The sequence below is a fragment of the Notolepis coatsorum genome, assembly GCF_963971535.1.
Source record: "Notolepis coatsorum genome assembly, chromosome: 13".
In the NCBI taxonomy this organism is placed as follows: Eukaryota; Metazoa; Chordata; class Actinopteri; order Aulopiformes; family Paralepididae; genus Notolepis; species Notolepis coatsorum.
Window position 1 is genome coordinate 66,234,803 of NC_140177.1, and position 18,406 is coordinate 66,253,208.

At 42.3% G+C, this 18,406-nt stretch overlaps 1 protein-coding gene across 1 annotated transcript in view; it reads left to right on the plus strand.

The window, feature by feature from the left end:
* Nucleotides 1–18,406, plus strand: part of senp3b (SUMO specific peptidase 3b) — a 70,861-nt gene that overhangs the window by 28,610 nt on the left and 23,845 nt on the right. Inside the window, exons 5-7 of the mRNA XM_084327344.1 lie at nt 13,358–13,469; nt 15,065–15,212; nt 16,492–16,539. Coding sequence (XP_084183470.1) covers nt 13,358–13,469; nt 15,065–15,212; nt 16,492–16,539 — 308 coding nt within the window. The remainder of the gene's footprint in view (nt 1–13,357; nt 13,470–15,064; nt 15,213–16,491; nt 16,540–18,406) is intronic.

The following is an 18,406-nucleotide window of genomic DNA, read 5'->3' on the forward strand; positions in this document are numbered from 1 at the left end:
CATCGCCACCACGCAACAAGTCAAAATGCTCGCTATCGCCACTGTCTGTGTGTATACTCTGCTTTGATCACATCACATTCAGTATGACCTCAGCAGGGTATATCTGCGGCTCTGCAGATATACCCTAGGATCTGCAGATATACCCTACTCCCTCAGCTATCCCCGTTTGTGACTGCGATGCAAGCCGGGGCTCGAATACGCATAGTTGACTGGGTCATTTTGTAACTGTAGCTAACGTTAGCGCCTCACGGAGGTCCCGTCCCACTAGACTAGACTAGACCCATGTTTACATGCGTGCGGGAGGGGCTGGAGGAGGAGCAGACGCCGCAGCACTGTGTGCAGCTCCCGGTGTCTGAGACAGAACTCAGCGAGTGAGATCGGTTTTGACGATCGGCGAAAATAAAGCATTATCACCGATCACCGATCGCATATTTATACTGATTATTGGCCGCTAACGTTAGCTCACGGAGGTCCCATCCCACTAGACTAGACTAGACCCGTGTTTACATGCGTGCGGGAGGGGCTGGAGGAGGAGCAGACGCCGCAGCACTGTGTGCAGCTCGATCGATCGGGGCATCCCTAACATGTTAAAACTGGCGTTGGTTCTTGTTGCCAAAATGTAAATGTCAGTTTTAACATGTTACTGTTAATGAAGCGGAGGTGTTTTAGTTATAGAATGTGTGACGCACTTCCAACCTTCTGTTTTACTCAAATATGGGTCACACACATCCCAAGGCTCTAAACTGTTTTGCACACATTTGTTTAGTTTGACAGTTATTCAGAGTTGTCGAGTTTGAATATGGCTACCAGTGATATTAGTAGGGGTGGGACAGTACGCATCCGAACCGTGTACCGTACGGTACGACCCCCACGGTTCGGGGCGTCTGTGTATCGTACGGTTCAGATGACACGCAAATAAAAAAATTCATTTGGCGGAGAGGTGAGCACTGGCTGCAGGCAGCAGCACTGCAGCCAGGTGCTAGTCAGTTTGTGTAAAAATGGCAAGCACAATATAAATCAATCTTCATTACGACTTTAAAAACATAGCCATTAACATACATAGGCCTACACACATCTTGCCATAGCGTTAGCAGTTTGTACAACACAACGCACGTTTGAACTATAGTAGCCCGCTAGCTAATAGAGTCAATGAAATGTTACCGTAGCTACTAGCTAGCAGAGGAGGAAATGGGAGTCTGAGAGGCGGAGTGTTTAAAGACAATGATAGGCGTTTATTCAACATCCAAGAAGGCTAACATACAACTGTTTTACTAACTCCAACCGGGACTATTGCCGCTTTCCCACTGCATGCCATCACCTCCTAACGTTGGCGGAGCGAGTTGATAACATTGCCTGAGCTGGCGGTCCGTGACACTAAAATGTCCGTGGGGACCCGGCGCCAACCCATATATAGTTCCAACTCACCGAATTACGTAATCCATCACAGTTGCACTCAATATTTAAATAATGTTAGTCTAAATAAATGTAGACAGATACATAATAATTTCAAGCAGAAAACGAATCTTTCCATTAAGAACTGACAATCAGGGAATTTAACATTTGACATTGTTTTTTTGTGTTTCTGAGCATATTGTTTGTTTGCACTAATAGCCCTAGTGACAATGCCCCCAAAATTTTGAGATACCCCTACCGGAGGTAGAACAAAACACAACATTGTTTTTCCTCATCTCTAAGGTCTCTCATATATGAAATGGATTCTTGTATAAAAATATTTTACTGCAAAAATAGGTAAATTGATAGATATTGTTATACAACGGCATGCAAATTTCTCGATTCTGATTGGCCATTCACACGTCTTTATTGGTAACAATCCACGGTCCTGGGCTCAGGACCCGCCCACAACCAAATCACATAACCCTCCCCGGCTCACTCCGGGAGAAAACAGGATCGCGGAGAACAAATGGTTATGTTGAAAGCACCATAACGACTAAATATGAAGCGATTCTGTCAAGGGGAATGTGTTAGTATTTTAAACAATGTTGGATGATGTAATTGATGGGTCTTGACTCAATCTAGAACAAAAGAAAAATCGCGGATTGATTGATAGATTAATTGATTGATTTAAATTTCTTCCTTCCTACTTTCCGACTGCAGCGTTCTCTCTCACACTGTCCGACGCTGGCGTACCCACAAACACACACACACACACACACACACACACACACATACACACACACACACACACACGCACACACACACTGTGACACACACACACACACACACACACACACACACACGCACACACACACACACACACTCCTGTCTGCAACAGCGGGGGAGTCAGACTGAGAGAGAAGCAGCGCTGTTTTAAGTGAGCATGGTCTATTGAATTGATTGATTGGTTGATTGCTAATTTTATTACTGTACCCCTGGTTTCCAACTGGTTAAGTTTAGGCTAAAAGAAATAAATAAAAAAATAGGGCGAAGAAAACGTTTTTTTCCTATAGGGCAAAGAAAACGTTTTAATAAATTTTCAATCAATCATTCCAATAATACACAGTTGGATGTGTTAGTTGGTTGGATGCACTTCAAGCTGCTTCCACATGAGGCAACTTCTCTCAATCATTCCAATAATACACAGTTGGATGTGTTAGTTTGGTTGGATGCACTTCAAGCTGCTTCCACATGGAGTTGTGGGAACTACTTTTTCTGGCGGATGGTTTTTTCAATAAATCTTCGATTAATGTGTGTTTATTGTATAGAAATAAGGTTGGATGAATCTGGCAGTTGTATAAAAGCTTTACACCACGTGCAGTCGTGATTTGTGACCAATAAACCATGCCTAGGGGGGTCTAACGACCCTCGGCTGCGCCTCGGGCCTAACAACCACCCCTAGGCATGGTTTATTGGTCACAAACCACTCCTGCGTGTGATGTAATGCTTAATTATACACCCCCAAAGGAAAAAATAACCAAAATATAGCCTGGCCGTATGGGAGTTGAGACATATAAACTCATGTAGATTAATAATACAAGCTCCAAGAGCTTTCAAAATTGGCATGCTGGCAGTCAGACAGTTGCTTAACATAATAGAAAAACCTGGATGTGAATATCTTCACGTACAAAATATATACGTAACCTATGTACACATACTTAAAATAAGCGGAAATGTAAAAAATGAATATCTCTGCAGAATGTTCTCATTTACTTTGTAGTACCTCTGCCATGGATTGTCATAGAAACACAGATGAGGGCTTTTCGGAAAGGTGTGGTTGTGTTGAATCCAGCAATACCACATGTGTAAATATAGCATGCATGGTCAGGGATTTACATCAGTAAATATATGTGGTGTCCTAAATTAAATAAAATGAAACATTTACATAATGAAGTCTTCAGTCCAAAGCCCATTATCAGTGGTGAGAAGCATGTTGACAAATTCAATGTTACTGCAAAGTAAAGTCACTTGAGGTAATGTTCTGGTCTATGTTAATATATTTACAATACATTTAATGAATTATACATTTCATATGATACATTTTATGATACTTCATATGGAAACAAAGATCCAATTAAATTAGGTTGAAATTGAAATAGAACACCTTTATTTCAATCTACAGCAACACATCACTGTCACTCATCCACATTATCATCAGTGACAAAATGGATCATATTTTGGCAGTCAGGGAAAGAGCAAGAGCAAAACTCAGTGCAAGTCAAGCCCACTGAAAGACATTGGCATTTGCTGGCATCATTGCAGTTTCCATCTTTACAGTACAGGTGGGTGATGTCTCGAACTTCCTTAGGTGCCGGTGCTTTCTGGAACATCACAGGTTCAATGGACCCATCTTCTCTGAGCCTCCACCCTCTACCAACTGGGTTCCATAGAAGAGGCTTGGCCAGATGGCTGTGACCAGGGGAGGAAATTAGGCCACTTTACTGGCCAAATGCTAGTATTTTTTACGTTTGGCTGGTAAAAAAAATCAGATACCCGCCAGTTGGCTGGTAAGCCAAAAAGTTAGTTTCCTCCCCTGCTGGCGAGTATACAAAAAAATAAAACATTCTGCAATCACTGCACTGGCAAACAGTGCGCGTCTTCTGAGTGTTCGCTTTAGTTGACAGTGCCACGAGAGCACTGCACAAGACCACCCGCGGACATATAATGTTTAATAAACGTTTGCGCAGTACTGGCCAACCCGCGGACATATAATAATAAAAGTCCTGTGGTACTAGGCTAGCCATCAGGAGCACTCGCAAACAGATAACGTTAAACACAGCAGAAGATGGAAAACAGACAGACTGACCAACGGGGAACTGCATCCAACCCTAGTACAACCCTCGAGTATAAGTTACTAAGGACACATTTAAATCACAGAGGTGTAATGTTAGTCTACTGGAACTGTATACAGTGGTTAGCTTCTAGTTAGCGTTTTAGCTATAGCTGCTTGCTAGCTAACGTTAGCCCCGTGTGCTCAAAGCAGCCAGCTAGGTGTATCTGTTATGACTATAATGTTTCCAAAAAAGCACCGGACTACGACGTAAGGTTAGACATTTTATTTCATGCTCAAAAGCCCCTGGCTTGCACATCGCAGTCACGAAAGGGGCTAGCTCAACCAGTGCACTGTGCACAACAGCACACCAACCCAACTGACGTTACCACAACACTTGACGGTACTTCACAGCACTGTCGTAAGACCACCGTGCTGTCTTAAAGGCACAGTGTGCCTACCCAGATGCATACACAACATTGACGCGGCTTGACATACAAAGAAGTAATTATCACAATTAGCGATTTTTTTTGTCTGGTAAAAAATCTGGTTGGCTGGTAAAAAAAATCAGATACTCGCCAGTTGGCTGGTAAGCCAAAAAGTTAGTTTCCTCCCCTGGCTGTGACGCCACACTGCTGTTTGGTATAAGGCTCTCAACACATGTTGCTGGAAGGCATCTTCTGTTGGGGGTAGATTTGCAGCTGATGAATCTGTGGTAGATGCTAGTGTGTACCTCAGCTCATCCAGGTTGGTGCAAGGAAGTCCATTCTCCATTTTCTTTTGGCCATACAGGAGGAGGGCATACTTTCTTGCCACAGGAAAAGCCTCCTCTAGGCTTTCAGACAGTCCAAAATTGGCCATTTCTTTTAACTCACTCAGATGGGTCTTCAGTCTTGTGAAGGCAGTGGTCTTCCCAATTCTGTACAAGCTGCTTGTGGTATCGCAACCTGTGAGGGCGTGGCATGCAGGTAAACACTCACAAAGTGCTGCTCCAAGCTTCTGAGCGATGGAACAGACTGGGACAAATCTTTCCTTTGGGCCATGTCCAGAGTGCATGAACACTGTTGAGGATCCAAACATCCCTTTGCTTGAATAGTACACAAGCAAAACCAGTACATCTGTATCATCACATTTGACAATGAGACGAGAATGTGACTGTGCAAGGTGTATTACATGTAACACCAATCTTGTGTCAGCCTCCTCCTGGTCACTATAAAGATCTGTCAAGCTGTCAACGCCTGACTTGCTAACCGTCTTAACCTCCTCACCATTTTCAAAGCCACCTGCCAAGATGACTGTGTTCTCTGAAGAGATTCTCTGTGGCCCTGTATTGGTTATGTAGTTGCTGACAAAGCTACATAGAGCAGCCTTGTTCCCACTGATCCTCAGGTATTTCCTGTAGTTAGGAACACGTGATTGTCCTGTGATAATATGTGTTGGTCTGCTGGTTTGGATGGTGCCTCTTCTTTGCCTTTCAAGGTCTTTGATTGAGTGTTGATGGTCATATCTGTCAAACACTATAACAACGCAGTTGATGCCTTCCTTTCCCATTATTGTTGCGATCCTTTTCCAGACACACTCACCCAGATCATTGTATGTCTGAAAGCCTGAGTCATGGAGACTCTGTAGAAGAGCCATGCCATCTATGATGTATGCTGATGGTTCTGCAACATTAGGCAGCTGCTGTATCTCTTCAACTACAGACTCCAGTTTCTTAGCAAGGTCAGCTTTTGTTGTCTTCCTCATGCTTCCATCATCATAAAACAAAGGGGGGGGACAGCAGCGAGTTCATGAGACATCACAGTCTCCATGGACACCTCTCTTTGCTTGGAGACAGCAAGTAACCTTCGAAAGAGCACATCTGAGTCCATGTGAACCTTTCTGAGTACACTGACTCCAACTGATGTTTTCATGTCTTTGAAGGTTGCACACTGTTTTCTTTTCTCTGGCTCCCAGAAGCTCTTAGTTCTTTTGGATGTTTCCAGGCATTGTTCAATAAAGATGGCATTCTGCTCTGCACCGTCTTGGAGGAAGCTTGAGAGCTCTTTTGCAACTTTCTCAGATGCAACCTGACCACTTGCAATGTTGATCAGTTCCTCAGGAATGCTATCGAGATCAAACGGGTTCTGCTTCTGCTCCACTGCTTCCATTATCTTCTGTATGTCTCTCTCATCTCTGTCCATCCTAGATGCTCCATGCTCCTGGTGTGCTTTCGGGCACTTTGCATCAGTGTCACAAAGCTCTTTCATGGCATCCACATATGCTGTGGTCACATGTCTTGTCATCAACCATCTTGTGAGAGCTCCCTTTCGTAATGTGAAGCCAACAACTCCACCCTGACTCTTGCCTTCTCGGTTGATGGTTTGCTCCAGTGCCTGATCAGTAGCAACACAGTTGAAGTTTCGATCCTCCGACCGGCGAACAACAAATCCACCTTGTTGCATGAATGTGTATGCTTCTGGTTGTTCATGTTCAAGGGCTTTCATTTCGGCAACATAGACGGGCATGTACTTGGCATAATTGGTCCTTCCAGCAGCTCTGAACCAAGGCATAACTTCACACATGCAATTCAGGTGAAGTTGAAAGTCAGCTTCACGCTCGGAACGAAGCATCCTTAGCAACAGATCAGCACCCTTTAGGAACGTTAACCAGTATCCAAAGGTTGCTGATTGCTTAACTCCCTCATTTGTGAACATCTGGATACTGTTCTGGATCTCAGGAAGTTCAGTCTCCACCTCACCGATGAGCTGTTGAGCAGTGGCCTTGTCATTATCATGAAATGCATGCTGTACATGTCGTAGGAGTTGCTCTTGTGCTCCAGTCATTGCACATTGGCCTTGCTTTTCAAGCCATGATTGCATGGCTTTCCAGAAGAGCCGGAACATGGCCTCAGAGGCTAGCTTTATACTCCTTACTCCTCTTGCCAGATGTTTCCCTTGAAGCAATTGTCGAGCTGTTCCCTCTGCATACACATCTGACTCAGTTAGTATGTCAAAGAGTCCGCCATCACCATAGAGCTTTCCGATGCTTGCAAGGTAAGCCATCATGATATGCATACCTCCCAGTCTCATTGTGATCTTTCCTTGTAAGGGTGGTGGTTTGCTCCACAAGATCTGTTGCGCTTTACTATAAATAGCTAGGTCTGCAGTCACAAGAATATGGTGTTGTCCCAGTTCTGCAGCAAGCTGTACAAGTCGTATCATAGATGTGTAGATGGTGGACAATTCTGTGGGTGATTCTCTTATGAAAGGCATGTAGAGTACACTGGCTACTGGACAAGCAGTGTCTGATGTGAAGGCATTGAATGCAGACCATGCAGGGACATGCTGCCGATTCTCACTTATGTTTCGGGCCAGCTTCCATACCAGATCTCTATCTTCAGCTGCTTTATAGACTGCTGTATAGACCCCCCCACAATTTTTTTGTATTTCATGTGACTGAGCAAATACATAACATAAACAGATTTCAGATCAAAAAAGAAATACACAAAATGTACCTGTGAAGTTTAAGGTGGTGAGAGACCTCTCTGGGACCCGTGCCAGGCATTTATCTGCTGTGGAGACATGGCCTCTTCGGTACACAACAGAAGCCATAGCATGGGTTGTATGCTTCCCATCGAGAGTGTCCTCATTTTGATCAAAGTTGTCGATGGCTGCATCAACAATTCCGTGTTCAGAGACTCCAGTGAGGCCAGTTGGGATGTAGACACCACTCTCTGTCCTTGATATCTGGTCTGCTGCCACAGATGTGAGGAAGTGCCTAACCTCTGTATAGAAAACGCAGTGCCCCATTGCACTGAGCTCATCGATGAGTGTCTTACTACCAAACTCATGATGAATCAAAATGGCAAGTCCCAGTGTGATTGGCGTCTTGATGTGACAGCACTGTGCAATGAGATCATGGCAGATTGCAATCACACACAGATTATCCTTCAAAGCTGGTTCCTCATCACATGTTTGGTAATGTCTGTGGGCGTGTGAATCAACACACCAGTTCACAAAGTCATACAGGATGTTGGGTACATACTTGCTGGATTGGAGACGCGATAGCCGATCACTGCTGACATATGATTTACGGTCATGTTCAACCTGCTCCATGCTTTTCCTCTATGTCTGCAGCCCTGTGTAATATTTGGGTTTCAGAGAGACTCTGACTTGTCTGTGGAAGTGTTGTCTCACAGTCTTCTGTCTTTTGGGCAGCTTCCCTCATTGCATAACCAACGGGCATACTCTCAGAGCACACCAGATCTGACTTTCCGGCACGTGCGACAAATACCAGCCTATCCTTGTAATGCTGTATGAGCCTTTCCTTCAGTTTCCAGGATCTATATTTCTTGTGTTGGACCGTGGTCTCATCTTCTTCCTCAGAAAGGGTCTTCAGTATGTCATCATAACTATCAGTCAAAGAGATTAGAGTCATCACTTTCATATCTTCAGACAATACTGTTTTATCAATGTCTTCAGTGAGCTTAAAGGCTTTGTCATAGATATTGGTCTGCTTTTTTTATTCTTGTCTTCGCCTGGCAGCTGCTATATTTCGTTCAGATATGTAGTGTGCAAGGCAGCTTCTATGATATTTGGCATCATACGCAAATAGATCTGGGTATGAAAGTAGCCGAAGATGTACATCTTCATCAAGCCTTTCAGATGCTGCATGAAGGACCTTGTCTCTGGTACTCTTGCCTGTACCAGTTGTAATGGCTGTCAGAGGTTCTGGTCTAGTACTGGCCTTCCCACAAATGAAACAATCTCTTTGTATGTTAAATGATGTTGTATCAACCCTACTCAGTCTTCTTGATGACACTGGTGCAGGTAGGCTCTCACTCTCAACATTTACAACTTGATGCTCACTGATGTTGGTCTTACTGGAGTATTTTGCTCTACATGATACATGATACGATACATTTATTTTGGAGGAAAGTATGTCATCTGTATAGGGAGCCAGGGTTTTATGAACATCATCATCTCTCTGCTGAGCAACAGTAAGTATGCGTTGGAGGCCTTCTACTGTGGGCCTTTGGATGTAGGGATCTTTTTTCTTGCCTTTTTCCAAATGTTTCCCACAGATGATACACAGATTTGGATCCAATGTCTAAGATATTCTCCATTGTTTCAAGAGACTAGTAAAAAGGAAAAATATACATTTCAGAATTAGTATTTTCACACGCATGTAATAAAATGTTGAATTACACATGTAACCTAACGTTATGGTATTATTAGCCGTAAGAATTGTGCTAATCATAGCCTACTCAACTTAACTACTACTACTTTCTAGTTAAGCTAGGCTATTTAGTTACTTGGATTAGGAAAGTTAGTCTCAGCATTTTCACATCACATAATATTTGCAATGATTTACCTGTCAAGTTATGAAGTATCCATGAAGACAATGATGCAGCTAGCTACAGCAGGATCCAACTGGTAGCCTAACAGTAACCAATTGTTGACCACACCACAACTGTAATAAACTGTAAGCAGTGCAGGCTCTACTGCCCTCTGCTGGTCTGGACATAGCAGTAACATTGAATTTGTCAACATGCTTCTCACCACTGATAATGGGCTTTGGACTGAAGACTTCATTATGTAAATGTTTCATTTTCGTTAATTTAGGACACCTCATACATTTACTGATGCAAGTCCCTGACCATGCATGCTATATTTACACATGTGGTATTGCTGGATTCAGCACAACCACACCTTTCCGGAAAGCCCTCATCTGTGTTTCTTATGACAATCCATGGCAGAGGTACCACAAAGTAAATGAGAACATTCTGCAGATATATACATTTTTTACATTTCCGCTTATTTTAACACTTTGAGTGCCGGGACACGTCTTTTCACGTCTTTGCTGGCCATGCTAAAGTTGCCGGGGGACGCTGTACAGCGTCCTTATATCAATATTTCAAAAATCTGCGATCGGATTCATAATGTCCCTCCGCTGGCCTGAGATCCACCAGCAGGACCCACTGAGCTCTCTGGCGGTTCAGGAGCGCCATCTGGTGGCCGATCGGCGCAATCGCCAAAACAGGATGTTGAATAGAGGTTGTCATGACGACCGTAGTACTTCCGGGCGCTCGCTATGGTTCATGTGACTCTGGCTCGTCACGCTACACGGTGATCGATTGCCAATAACTCGATAAACAACATGATTTGGACGTATATACCATTATACAAGCTGGAGATGGACCGGGTAAAAATATATCCCATAATGATAAAATTTCTACTCGACGATGATCGCCCAACGGCGCGCGGAGACTGGGGTGAGTTTCAGCGTGTAACGTTACCGTCTTCGATAATAACTGATATTATCAACATTTGACCCACATTAGATGATTGGTATAACGCTGCCCACGGAATTATAAACGCCCCCTCGCCCATCCGGTCAACATCAGATGACGTGTAGTAGGGATGGGTACCTTTCACATTTGAACCGATACCGGTACCGGTACCTGTGAATCGATACCGGTACCCAACGGTACCTTTTTTCGGTACTTTAGTCTGAAGAAATTTAATTTACCTACCTCAGTCGTAAAAAAAATAAAATCCAAACTTCAAATAACTACAATTTCGACAGTTTTCGGCTTGTCATTGCTCCGACTGCTTTGTTGTTGAATCAAGTCAAATCCTAGGTAAGCATATATTGTGCGTGTGAACGTTGACATGAAAAGAAAAAAGTAAAAAAAAAAGTATAAAAAAAAATATTAACACTTTGACTGCCGGGAGCCGTCTTTAGACGTCTTTGCTGGCCATGCTAAAGTTGCCGGGGGACGCTGTACGTCGTCTTTATATCAATATTTCAAAAATCTGCGATCGGATTCATAATGTCCCTCCGCTGGCCTGAGATCCACCAGCAGGACCCACTGAGCTCTCTGGCGGTTCAGGAGCGCCATCTGGTGGCCGATCGGCGCAATCGCTTAACAGGAAGCGCATTAGAGGTTTTGCTAGACGTCCGTATTGCTTCCGGCCACTCGGTACATGTCCCGTGACTCTAGCTCGTCACTCTACATAGCGATCGATTGCCAATAACTCGATAAACAACATGATTTAGACGTATATACCATTATACAAGCTGGAGATGGACCGGGTAATAATATATCCCATAATGATAAAATTTCTACTCGACGATGATCGCCCAACGGCGCGCGGAGACTGGGGTGAGTTTCAGCGTGTACCGTTACCGTCTTCGATAATAACTGATATTATCAACATTTGACCCACATTAGATGATTGGTATAACGCTGCCCACGGAATTATAAACGCCCCCTCGCCCATCCGGTCAACATCAGATGACGTGTAGTAACTTCTAGAAGTACGTCTAGTTGGAATTTTTTATATCGCGCTGATTGCCATCAAACTGTATTTCATCATCAATATAATGCATTTGGGGCTATATATCACGTTCTGGAGAAAGCTGCAGAAAGAGATGAAAACATACTTATACATTAGACCATACTTTACTATGAATATGTGAATGAAAAAGTTTAACGTTGCTACACAATGAACAATACATATAGGACTTTGAATGGGCCCTAATAATGGCAATGTAGCAATAGAATTTAAAAAGTTATAGCCCTGCAAAGAAGGGGACTTTCTCCATAGACAAATAGCGCTGGCAATCTATGGTATATCATTAATTTAACCTTAGGCAACCAAAGCGTTAATAAAAATTTTTTTTTTTTTTTTTTTCGGTTTCTCACTTGATTCGATACTCGGTAGTACCGACGTGTTTCGGTTCGGTACCTCAAGTACCGAATTCGGTACCCATCCCTAACGTGTAGTAACTTCTAGAAGTACGTCTAGTTGGAATTTTTTATATCGCGCTGATTGCCATCAAACTGTATTTCATCATCAATATAATGCATTTGGGGCTATATATCACGTTCTGGAGAAAGCTGCAGAAAGAGATGAAAACATACTTATACATTAGACCATACTTTACTATGAATATGTGAATGAAAAAGTTTAACGTTGCTACACAATGAACAATACATATAGGACTTTGAATGGGCCCTAATAATGGCAATGTAGCAATAGAATTTAAAAAGTTATAGCCCTGCAAAGAAGGGGACTTTCTCCATAGACAAATAGCGCTGGCAATCTATGGTATATCATTAATTTAACCTTAGGCAACCAAAGTGTTAAGTATGTGTACATAGGTATATATTTCCTACATGCATAAAGATATTCACATCCAGGTTTTTCTATTATGTTAAGCAACTGTGTCTGACTGCTAGCATGCCAATTTTGAAAGCTCTTGGAGCTTGTATTATTAATCTACATGAGTTTATATGTCTCAACTCCCATACGGCCAGGCTATATTTTGGTTATTTTTTCCTTTGGGGGTGTATAACAATATCTATAAATTTACCTATTTTTGCAGTAAAATATTTTTATACAAGAATCCATTTCATATATGGGAGACCTTAGAGATGAGGAAAAACAATGTTGTGTTTTGTTCTACCTCCGGTAGGGGTATCTCAAAAACTAAAGCCCTTTTTGACAGTTTGTCACAGCACTATAAGTTAATACTTTGACAAATGTAGCCTATATTTTTCAGTCAGTTCGGTCTTTGTGTGCCAAACATTATTTAAGGCCGCTGTAAACACTAACACTGTAAACTTTTTTTTTAATAAATGAGAAGCATGTTTAGATTTGAGTGTTACATTTTTTTTTTTATAAAAAACAATATATCGAACCGAACCGAAAACCGTGACCACAAAACCGAGGTACGTACCGAACCGTGGGTTTTGCGGAACCGTCCCACCCCTAGATATTAGTATTACCATGTTGTTTGGGATACTGAAGTTTTCAGTCCAATACAATAGGCAGGCAGGTTATGCTTATATCCTTTCTGAGAAACCTGAATATGATTGCATTATATTATAAAAATTATTATAATGATATGCATATTATTATACACCTTACACCTTTTCCTGTTTATTTTTTAGTTGCAATCTTTGTATGTACATTTTCTATGGTAATATTCCAGATATGTAATGTACCTACCTATGTATATTGGCTAATTGTGATATGAAGACTCATAAATTCCATGTCCCAAGTGAGACCCTCAGCTAATATCTGGAATGAACATCAACACACTCGTTGATAACACTTTTTGTTGTTCCGTCGCTCCCAGGAATCTTGGAGGAGTCCTTACAGCAGTACGGCAGTCTGATCCCAGTGCATGTAGACGACATCGTGGAGAAGCTACAGGAGAAATTCAACGAGAGCTTCTCACAGCCACACAGGTGGGACAGACTTACTCACTCACTTGTTCACAATAAATTAATATATGTTCATGTAAATAATGTAAAATGATGCTCGGAGTGGAAGCCAGACTGTAACCTGGAGGACACTGGTGCCTGGCACCCCAATGAATACTCCATGTACGGATCCTTTTTAACCCTAGTCTTCAGGACTCCTGCGGTCACAGAAAATCAGGGAAAATGTAAAAGTCTGGGCAGAAATTAGGTTAACTAATTAAGGTAATGGAAAGTCTGGGGACATGCTTAAAAATGTCTTGGGTAAATTTGCACTCTAATGTAAGCAGTGGGTTAAAGGAGTGTCATTAAAACACACTCACCCTCTCTCTCTGGGCTCAGACCAGGTGGAATGTAATATATCCTTGAATATGCCATAACACTTTCCTTTTTAGGAGGCACAGGCGCTAATTTTGGATTCCCTAACGGAGACACTTTCAATACTTTAATTTAAAGGATTACATTTGATCCTTTTTTCTTTTTCCTGAATATTATGAGCCCCGTTTCAATCCGAATAAACTCGTAACAGCTGACACGATCCTGAAACAAGTGAAGTGCTCTGGCTTTTTCTCAAGGCATCCGAATCAGAAACACTTTTTTAGTTTGTCAAATGGTACAGGAATATTTATTAGCAACTTACAAATTCCACAGTGCCCGAAACGGCAGGACCACACAGTTCCGCACAGGGACAGCCCAACAGATCACAGGCAGTATCACTATCCATACATTTAGTTCTGTATACATCGCTGTTCACTAGGGGTGGGAATCGATATTATTGTAATATTGTGATTTATTAATCTTTTTCAACTGCAAATGATGTACCCAACGGAAAAGCTTTATCTGCTATAAATATATATATATATACACATCATCTCTTTTATCTAATAAGATAACGTTTTCAGTCTGTTCACATCACTCCAATAATTTTATTTCAGCAAAATGGGATTGTTGAGCAAAAAAAAGGCATCAGTGTACCGAAAATATTGTATGTATGTATCGCTGTATCGATCCCCCCCACCCCCCACCCCTACTATTCACAGCAGTGTAGCATAGAGTGATTTGCGGCTATAGAGGGGAGTGTCCAGTGGTACATAAACCAGACTAACATGAGGTCGTTATACTGCAAACCAGAGTCACTAACATGGAATAAGTGGTGAGGTCAGTGTTCAGAAAACACAGACACAGATTCCTGAGACCAAATAAATGTATTTATCAATACAGGGTACATTGTATTGAAGTAAAGGGAACTTCTTAGGGAGATTCTTACACTTGTGTTCAATATACAATTAAATCACTTATATTCAATATGGACAGTTATTGTGGTGTAAAGAACCGTCATCCCACTTGGCGGCGTGCGTTCAGATCAAACGTTGTCCACTCAAGTCAAATGATTACCTAAAGTATAATGACCCCCATGGCTTCCACGTTTATCCTCAAGAAATTCTCCAATAGGCAAATCAGAACAAAAAATCATATGTTGAATTGAGCCAATGGACAAATTGTCACTCGGGAAGAAATATTGAAATGTTTCCATTGGACTCGTATTGACATGGTTCCTCGTCTCTGTAACGGCCCTCCTCCAGGAAAGCGTTGGTGCAGCACCTAATTCAGTCCTTCCATCGCTCGTCGGGCACCTCCCTGGCGCGGACTTTCCGTGTGAACTACAAACGCCACGTCCTAACCATGGACGATCTCGGCACGCTGTACGGACAGAACTGGCTCAACGACCAGGTATGAATTGGCACGAGTGTATGGAACAGAACTGGCTTTAACGCCCAGGCAGGGATATACTCTAAAGTGTAGGGATGCACCGAATGGGAAATTCTTGGCCGAAACCGATACCGAAAATAGGAAACAGTTGGCCGAAAACCGAATGCCGAAAGGCCGAAAATGATTAATATAAATATATATATATATATATTTTTTTTTTAAGCTACCTGATTATGGCAAAAGACATGATTATGGCTAAACTTAACTTAAATAATATTAATAATCACTATTATGGGCCCATAAAACATTTATTCAGCACTTTTGAATGCATACATTAATTCCAGACTGTTAAGACTAAAAGACTACAACGATTGATGACGACTTCCTGTCCTCGCATCCATTTCCGGTTTTCCGGTTAACGTTACATTTTCAACAGATTGCTGCTAATTAAACACTTCATTTAAACGGAGTAACGTTAACGTTATGTCGAGTTCATACGTGTAGTGTAGTATGAACTCGTCATAACGTTAACATTACTCAGTGTCCACTGTTGCTGCCACCGTTGCGTCGCAGATGGATGGTACACTGTTAGCTCCGTAGCTAATCCGCTCCTAGACTACTGATAGTACCGTTAACGTCGGAGCTGATCAATACTCCGGTTTTTTCTAATTTAGTTTAGAACCGGGTTTCGGGGGGGCATCCCTACTCCCAAGAGGAGTTAGTTATCACAGGCTGTAGAATGCAGGAAGAGCTGCCAAGCTGCTCACGTTACATGTTGCGCATGCTACCGGTATCGGTATGTCTGTAGTCGTGTTTTGATGACGTCATCACAACAACACGTTATTTGACTTTCGGTCATATATTTTCGGTGCTAAAACCCTTTCGGCCGAAAGCCGAAAGAGCCTTTTTAACCATTTTCGGCCGATAATTTTCCGTAGCCGAATTTTCGGTGCATCCCTACTAAAGTGCTGATCAGACTGTGTGCTTCTGTAAAGCAGTGAATTCGGTTCAAAAGCGATGGCAAATGCAGAAACTATCAATGTCTATCAAGATTGAGTTCCCTGCAAACTATTCTGACATTCTACTTTTTATTGTTTGGCAAACTCACCCTTTGGGCAAAAGTGTATTGTTGGCTCTTTCAAGATTTGAAAGGGTAATCAGAAAGACGAGAACATATTCCTGAGTTTGGTTTGAGACAGCTGGCTGGCTTGGCATATCGGCCGAGCCAAAACCCTACTTTGTTCATCCTCTCTCTCTCTCTCTCTCTCTCCTCTCTCCTCTCTCCTCTCCTCTCTCTCAGATCATGAATATGTATGGAGACTTAGTCATGGATTCAGTACCAGAGAAGGTAAGAAATGGATAGAAACTCAGGCTGCGGTTACACGAGGGGAAAACAGGAACGTTGTATTTTCACTTTTCACAACGTTGCATTATCACAGTCAGGTTAGACGACGCGTTGTCTCCTGAACTCTCTCGTTGTCAGAAGCTAGGCGTGGTCAGGCGGCAATGGATCTCATCACTGAATTCAACACTGAGCATGCGCGGGAGGTATTTGTCCGTGCACAAAAGCGCAAGCTCGGGGTTCAAAACGAAAAATATAGCCTCAAATGTTGACTGGGAGTCGGTGTTTCAACTTGTTCAACTTGACTAACAGGGTGAAACATTAGGCTATCAGTTTCCTTTTTTTCCTCCCTCAATATTATGTTATTTATGTACGTTGTCATTATGTAAACAAATGCACATATGGATTGTTTGCTGCAACGTTTCTGAATGAATTGAAGCATTAAATAAGCAGAGAATTAAATTACGATTTCCATAACGATTTGTGTTTAACACTTTCAGCGCCACGCCTGGTTTTCCGTTTTACCGCTTGAATGCCACCATCGGCGCCAATGTTAACGTTAATATCGCCTAATCTATGTTTTAAATTATGGCTATGTGTCTAATCTGCCCATCGCATTATCAAAGACTATTTTCCAGTCAGTGCTGTGAAGGCAGATTGTTTTTTTATCGCGTCGTTGCCGTTTCAGAGCAGTTAGAAAAGCCCCCGTTTTGATATAAAAAACAGCTCATTCTGGAGCATTCTATGAAAATCGTCTTTTAGTGGAATATTCCACAACGTTGATATTCGTCGGCCTTTTTATGAATCGTTTTCAAATAAACGCTAGATGATCAATATTATACGTGCACGCACGCACATTACGGCCACGCACTGATAATCGCCCCGTTGATTTCCTCTCTGACTTTTACAGTGAAACCGAAAGAAGACATTTCACAAAACAGCTTAACTTCATCAAACTTACTCTGATTATCCTACTACTGATAACATAGAGTCCTTACCTGACATCAGATGGTATCCAACTGGTATATTCCAATTCCTGATCACCATTCGAAAAAATCGATACGTGTATGGATCCAACGCGATACAGTAGAACTCCATGATCCGCGGGGATCTGAGGCTCCAGAATGAACTCTAGGAAAACCGGCTGGATCAGTGAACTGGAAAATGTGGAGTACCGGATTTTTTTCCCCATTTCATTTTCATTGAGTCCATTCCAAAATCACTTATATCATCTGGGAGACGACAGGGGGCGCTTTTTTCCACAGTGATCGTCGGCGCCCCTCGGCTATACTCGGGTAGGCTCGGGTGATGCAATAATTTTTCAGATCGCAAAAAAAAATAAAAAATCAGAGAAATCTCGTGAGTGGCATGCAACCACCTAAAAAAAAAAACGAGAAATCTCGTGAGTGGCACTCAAAGTGTTAAATAGCCTAGCCATTTAAATTTTTTAATGAAATGCTTCAGTTTAATTAAATATATGTTAACGCATTCACGGCCATTCGATTTCCCCATCCAGCTTTCCATATGAGTGTTATTTCGGAATGATCTGGGCTAATTCCTGGGAGGCTATTTATAAGCTGCAACGTGTATTATTATACCAAATCCATTGGCGTTGTGTCCCTACACACGCTACAATTAAAAAATCAAATGCATATGATGCGTATTATGTTTCATCATGAATGCATGAAAGGGGGGGGGGGGGTCGTTTCTGATTAATTGATTGCCAATAACGGCATTCGTTATTACCACAACATACGCTGATCAGGGAGATGGCTATGAAAACAATGGCACGATCAAGCTGAAATTGACGTCAAATTGTTCTTACCTGCAGGCGGTCAGTTGGCGTAGCGGAGATTACGCTCGTCACCAACAC